General features: G+C 41.2%; 1 protein-coding gene across 1 annotated transcript in view; it reads right to left on the bottom strand.

The window, feature by feature from the left end:
* The window catches only part of ogfod3 (2-oxoglutarate and iron dependent oxygenase domain containing 3), a gene marked incomplete at its 5' end in the record, with an annotated part of 22,662 nt that extends 16,334 nt beyond the window's left edge, over positions 1 to 6,328 (bottom strand). Inside the window, 4 exons of the mRNA XM_015051738.1 lie at positions 467 to 590; positions 4,565 to 4,718; positions 5,713 to 5,769; positions 6,246 to 6,328. Of these exons, the coding sequence (XP_014907224.1) occupies positions 467 to 590; positions 4,565 to 4,718; positions 5,713 to 5,769; positions 6,246 to 6,328 (418 nt within the window). The remainder of the gene's footprint in view (positions 1 to 466; positions 591 to 4,564; positions 4,719 to 5,712; positions 5,770 to 6,245) is intronic.
* Positions 6,329 to 7,125: the final 797 nt, after the last annotated feature.

Raw genomic sequence — 7,125 nt, 5'->3', positions numbered from 1 at the left:
GTAGATGGCTTAATTTCCTCAAAGTGGAGGATGTCTAACCCTCTGAGTATTTGCAGCAAAGTAAAACACAATTCCCCGAATCTTCACTGTGCAGAGGTCTGATTACCCACTTAGAGAGGATTACAGTCATTTCGCTGCCCATTTTGGTGCTCTTAGCCCCCTTTCAGAGGAGCAGCTGGGTTACAACAGGTCAAGCTTCTCTATTTGATGTTGAATTAGTAAATGCATTACAGGATATGCATACATACGTGATTTAGCCATCAAGAGATAATTAGTGGATCTCACTTTGCTACATAAACAAATGATATGTCCTTTTCTGGAAATGTGCAAAGTACACATGAATAAACCTTTTTCCAACTTAAATGAGACAAAAGTTAAATTAATAGAAGGTTATTTGGGGGTTGAATTTTTTTTTCCCCCACCCCGTTTTTCCCTTGGCAAAGAAAAGTGAGCCACTAGCTAGTACCTGCCCGTGGTTCCACGGTTCGATTGCCATTTTGGTCCATGAAGACAAATCGTCCGCCGGTGAAGTCTGAGCCGTAGTCAGACAGGTACAGGAGAGATGTGTAGTCGAACGAGCCATACGTCTCCTAAAAGACAGAGAGTTGAGGCATGACTGACCCACCAAACAGCTGAGCACATTTTCACAATCAGAATCAGCCTTTATTGACAACATCGGACATGAGTAGACAGATGCCATAGAACTCAAGTAGTGGAGTCTGAAGGTTGCAAATACACACCATGTTTGTTGAGGGAATTGCTTATTGCTTACTTTGAAACAACTGTACTTGCTAATTCCAGGTCTTTCTGAAGGTTTCCACAGGTGGGACTCTTGACACAAATGTAACGGCTTCAACGGATTATGTCCCCTAACGTGCTCACTGGGACCTTAAGTCGTCTAGAAATTATTCTCCAACCAATCAAATCATGTTGGTGAGCTGCCCTAGCGTCCCTACCACCAGGCCTGTGCGTCTTTTCTTCATGTGTTCAATATGTCTTCCCTGTGCCAATAGCTTTTTAAAACATTACTTAAATTTGTATAGTTTGATTTCTTTGCTTGCGTTGACCGAATGGGTTGTCGCCGACATCTGTTGAGAATTTCATGTCAATCGCATCTTAAAAACTATATTTACCGAGGGAATTATCCAAGTCACACCTGGACTAGACGATCCCATCCTGATTCTGTAAAACTATTTGTCATTTGCAAAACTTTTGCTAAATTTCTGAACACAGAGAAAGAAGCAGATTCCTACTTTTCCCCCAAAATATTGTTAAAATCTCAGCTCTTCTTGTGAAATGGATGTATATCTTCACCCTCATCGTTCAGCATTGGGAAAGAAGTTATTAAACTACGCCGTTTTGCTAATGCAGAAAAACATGTGGCCACCGAAAACAAGGCAGGCCAAATTTTTATACGGGATGGAATCGCTGTCAAGTGCGGAGTGGTCACATATGTGTAATTGATCCAAGCAGAAACGGAACATCTGGACAGACTTGTGCAACATTGGGCTCAAATGTGGTTTCCAAGTACTTCTAATGGCGTTGCAACATAAAAAGAACAATACTGAGTAGATTTGATCTTGGTGTGAAAGACCGGCAGTGGTTTAGCTGAAAGTGAGAGTGTGGAGTTGTGTAATAACTGGCGTGGACAAAGACAAGCTGCCTAGCAACAATAATAGTGGTCATTACTGAAGTATTTAGTAGAAACTGAAATGGGTTATGAATTGCTGGCACCACAAACCATCTCCAGAAATCCTTTGCAGCATTTTTTGCAAGATTGAAAGCAATCATTCATATCGTTTAGCCCTTGCTCGCTGCCCTTTTCCATATACAATATGAAATGAATGCTTCGGGTGTAAAATATTAAACTATACATTTTACAACACGGCCTTTTTTCAATAGAAAGGAAGCTGTGATTAACGCAGAACCCACTTTTCCGACAAGTAAATACTTGTAATATAAATGAATAGCAGCCTGTGTGGTATGAAGGCCATAGAAATGCTTCACAATTCAGGTTGAAATGCTTTGGAGTGCCTGTTGAATTCGTTTAATTATTTCCCATTACTCCCAGAGAAACATTGCTGTCGCCTTTAAGGAACGATCAAGCGAAAGCAATGAAACAAGACGCTGAAGTGGCTTCAGTGGAATTTGAAACGGTTCAACAGATTCTTTGATCCGCCAATAAGACTACATGCCATTTTATATGCTGGGCTTTCATGGGAACAAGCAGTGCTTGTTAGAGCTCTTGTGGGTTGCGCAACGTAAACAGTTCACGTCGCATTATTGAACTGCTGCTGTATCACAAAGCAGGTCTCTCTCTTCTGTGGCCATGTATGAAGAGCTAATTAAATGTCCATTTCTTCTTAAAATATGCAATATTCCTCCTGCCTAATTAATCCCAAAGGTTTTGTAAGGAGGGGAATTGGGAGCCAAGTTAAGCAAAGTACTATCTAAGAAGGCAAAGAAAATGTATTAAAAGTTGCTGACGTAGTGACTACGAATATATGGTTAATTTACTGCAATGCAGATGTGTAATATATTAAATGCTGTACGTGTTGCTTCTTTAGATCAAATAAAAAGTTTTCACTCCTTATGCAAATAAGGACACATGTCTTCTCATGGCAGGGTGAATCCGCGCGCCGCTGCCACATTGCAGGCTGGTATTACAAACGCCACTTCAGCCAAAGTTTTGAAATCGGGGAACATTTCCCTATTCGAAGTGATCCGAATTCAGCAGGATCTCGAGAATCCTTGTTTTAGCGGGAGGAATATGCACTCCTTCTGTACCAGTGGTTCGGATAGGCTGGTCCGAAAGCCTGCATAACTCTTCAACGTGCCTTTAGCACAATAAGATGCGTCGAGGTGAGAGTTAAAGCTCAGATGGGAATCTTTTTTTTTGTTGTCGTTAATAAAAGAGTGGAATCTATCTTTCCTGCAGAAATCAGAACATTTTTTGAGTCAAAGTGTCTTTTTGTAACTTTATCAGCCAATATTGAACTGCATCTAAACCCGTCTGGAAAGTCTTGAATGAATGACAAAGAGGTGTATAAAACTCATCTTTGGTTTGGTTTCATTATGACAGTAATCCAAGTTCTACTAAGAGGATGGCTGAGGCTATTATGCAGCTCTGATTGGCTATCAACTGGAGCTTCCCTTCCGCAAAGAGACGAGGCTGGGTCAGGAATGTCAATGTGTCGGCATAGTTTAGAGCCAAGTCCATCTCTAAACCATAAACGACAAACCCGTCTCTCTGCTGTCACACTTCAACTGTAGCTCTGACACAATATCAACTTAATGATCGATGGGCAAAAGAAAAAAAGCCACCACTAAAGACGTCAGAGGCTATTTGCATGTAAATGAGGGTAGGGTTGTCCAACTGACCTCAGAATAGTGGCAGAGACAGATGGCGAAGGGAAGAGGCATTTTTCTTTTGATTAGATCGTTTCCTGTTGCTGAGAGCCAGAAGGACATGGTGAAGAGGCAAATATTAATATGTTTGTAAAAGTCAACACAGGATATTTGACAACACAGAGGGTGAAATGGAAGCAATCTAGAAATGAGGCAAAGAGAACAACAGTCGTCAAGGTGTTGTGCTGCTTTTCTAAACGAGAAAAACAGGCCAATAGTGGGACGGACGCCTCGACAAACATCAATAAAGCAGAAAAATAGTTTAACATTAAGAATCCCAAGTCCATTACAGCCAATACCAATGACTGTATTTATTCTGTTTTAGTCCAACTGGTTGAAGAAATGATGTTTGATTTTCTACTATTCTCTTAAAATGATTAAATCAATGAATCAGTCACATATATTTCATTTTAGATTTTTAAACATTTCATTTTACTCTAAAGAGACATTCTTTTCAGCCAAAATGTTCTTCAAACCTCAGAGAAGTGAATGTCTTCAGACAGTAGACGAGGTGGAGAAGACTTTAAAAGATCCAATTCATGAATTCTGATGAAAGCTGAAGCATGTATGATGTGAACAGCTTCAGAAAACAACATTAAAAAGTAACCTGCAAGGATGAACAAAATGACGAAAGAAGGAAGGGTTTGCAGTTATTTATGTTCATTTATATTCATATTACAATATAAATGTTTACTACAAATTTGTGACACATTTTTATATAATAGGCAAATATTAAATGTGAATAATCTGGTATTACAAGCGCCACTTCAGCCAAAGTTTTGAAATCGGGGAACATTTCTCTATTTGAAGAAAGAGAGGAAAGAAGTGAAGAAAGCAAGTATGGAAACCAAGAAGAAAGGAACGGCGCAAGAAAGAAAAGAGACAAAAATTACAGAGAAATATAGGGAGGCCGGATGGAAGAAAGAGAGAAGTAGAGAAAGAAGTAAAGAAAGAGACAAAAAAAAAGAAGTGAAGAAAGTAAACAACAGTAACCATACTCCATTTTCCCCCACATATTGCCTGAACCTGTAAAGTGACTCAACCCCAGGCTTTTCCAGCCGACACAGCAGCTCTGGAAGCAGTGAGGTCACAAACCTAAATCTGTGCTGGCTTATCTGCGGCCAAGCAAACTCGCGGCTCTGCTTTTGTCCGTTACCTTATCGATGTGTGGGTGCCAGTACTCGTCATGCTGCGTCTTGGCTCCGGTGCTGTTGATTCTGGAGAAGAAGGTGGGCTTGGTGAGGTACATCAGGGTTCGGTCCAAGCCGAACGTCTCGGCAATGACGGCCTGGATCCGGCCCCGCACATCTCTAACGGTGAAAAATGGGAGAGACGAGTCCGAGGTGAAAGATGATTTCAGTATGATTTATGGTTCCTATACACTGACAGCCACAGTTGTCTGAGAGACATGCTCATACCTAAATATTCTACATTCATTTTAATTTTTTTTCCATCCTAACAGGCAAAAAAGGTCTTCATACTTTTACTTAACCATCCCGCAGAATGGTCCAGTGGACCCTGTACGAGCCTTTTACCTCTTATGCACTTTTATGAGTTTGCAGGGGGGGCGCGGGAAGCCCAGGAAGGATGAAAAGAAGAAAAAAAAAAAAAAAAAAAAAATGAACACTGTATGCGCTGGGTTTTTACCTTAGAATGGCCAACTCTGTTATTCCTATGTCAATTTGATACAGTAGGGGCTTCTGCACTTCCCATATCTGTGTCCTCAGTCACTTTTATCAGCAGTTAAAACAATTTAATTCGTTAACATGTCGTAACCTGTTTTTCCGAGCCGCCTTTAAACGCAACATGAGCGCTATGATGCTTGCGCTGGGTTTACACAGTGAAGGTGACCTGCTGCTGCTGTGCGGAGCTACGCAGGAGTGTTAGGATCACGGCAGCAAACCAGCAAAACGTAAAGAACTTTTCACAGTTTTTCCCCCAAACTAACCGACTGTTGAGTAAAGCTGCTGGATGCAGGTAAAGTTAGCTAAAAGATGACTAGCTAGCTAATATCAATACAGGACCTTAAGCTTGTTAACAAGTAGCTTGTAGGCTACAGGTGTTGTTGTCTATGTTCAGCTACGATTCATTTTGCCCCCAAAAAAGTTGGTCCCCCCCCGTTCGTCTAGAGCCGGGGCTGAGTATAACGGGGAGTCTCTAAGAATCCGCCCTCCACCCTCTTCGCTCACACACACCGTTCAACCAGACAGCTATTTGTAAGCCATAGGGGGGCCCCAGAAATGGTTTGGAAACCACTGGGGGGGCCCAGGAGAAAAAGTTTGGGAACCACTGCTTTATAGTCACCTGTAAAGCTTGAAATCCTCTTCTGTGAAGACATCTGCTATCTGTTCCCCAAAATACCTGCAGCGGAACCGCATGGCCACAGGTCACCGACACACAGGACAGAGAGGGGGAAAAATAATATGATTGTAGTATAAATAGTTTCTCTCCTGAACACAGCTGCACTCCAAAGTGTTGCAGTCAAACATTAAAGCAGCAAATTTTAAGCAAGCAACTGACAGAAAGTTTTGATTTTTGAGTGGAAACTGTTAAGTCAGCATTTCCTGATTAAAATCTGAGAACCCTCTCAGTTCTCTGAGAACCCTCAGGTGTCGGCCCCCTGCCGGGTGGGACAGGTGGATGACACCTGAGGGGGCATTTGAGAGCGGACGATACGAATAAAGTCAGATTCCGACAGGAGTGATGAATGACGCTGGGATGGGGTCACTGGACTGGTGGCTGACCTCACGGTGTGAAATAGAAATATCACTGAAAACTCTGAGAACCCGTCAGAAAACGCTAAGATGGCCAAATAAAGGCAAGGTGCGACTTCCCACCTGTATATGTTGACAAACTGTTTCCCCATGGACAGAGCTCCAGAGTGAAGGTCCAGTATGGAGGCCTGCAGGGAAAACACATATTACACAGTTCAGTTCAACTACAGTAACATGTGTGACGAGATTCAATGCCAATCAATCTCCGGCGTTTTTATTTTTTCCGCAGATTGTTGCCCTTTACTTGTTTACTTCTCATCAAATCTTCTGGGACAAAACACGTCCGTTTCTCAGAGGCCGCTTTGCTGCTTTTAGTTGCTTCACTCAAATATCTGAAAACTCTGTAAAAAGCTTCCATCTCAGCTGATGTCTCCTCGCTCCGTTTTTCTCAGCACCTCTTTATGCCGGGGATACTGTACGACACCGCCCTCTACAGGTGTAAGGTGCAACTTGAACGGATCGAAAATGCCTCCATTTAAATCTGAGGTTGTGTTCCCCAGCAGAAATCTACCGCAATAGGAAAGAAGTCAAAATATTAGCACGATAAAGACACAATATTACCAAAAGAAAAGTTGTTTAAATGAGGAAAAAAAAAAACACTTGGATAGTTACAAAGATCCTACGTGACCAACTCGTCTAGTCTGTGATTTTTTTTTTTTTCAAATTGCACAATCGTTTCAAAGTCTTGAAACTGATTAGAATTTTATTTTTATATCATTACTATTTTACTCTCGTAATACGATTTATTCTCGTGTCATTATGACTCACTACAACTTGATTCTCATGACTTTTTTCCATATGATTTTATTCTCGCATCAATACGTTTTTCTCATATTACAACTTTATTCTCATGACTTTTGTCGCACGGCTTTATTCTTGTACACTGAAAAAAGTGTGATCAGGGTTAAGTAATATTTACTAAATAAATAAGAGCAAACTATAC

The sequence above is a fragment of the Poecilia latipinna genome, unplaced genomic scaffold, assembly GCF_001443285.1.
Source record: "Poecilia latipinna isolate Pla-1442-1.1 unplaced genomic scaffold, P_latipinna-1.0 Scaffold1063, whole genome shotgun sequence".
NCBI lineage: Eukaryota > Metazoa > Chordata > Actinopteri > Cyprinodontiformes > Poeciliidae > Poecilia > Poecilia latipinna.
Note: the sequence above shows the minus strand (reverse complement) of the source record. Positions and strands in the feature narration are given on the sequence as shown.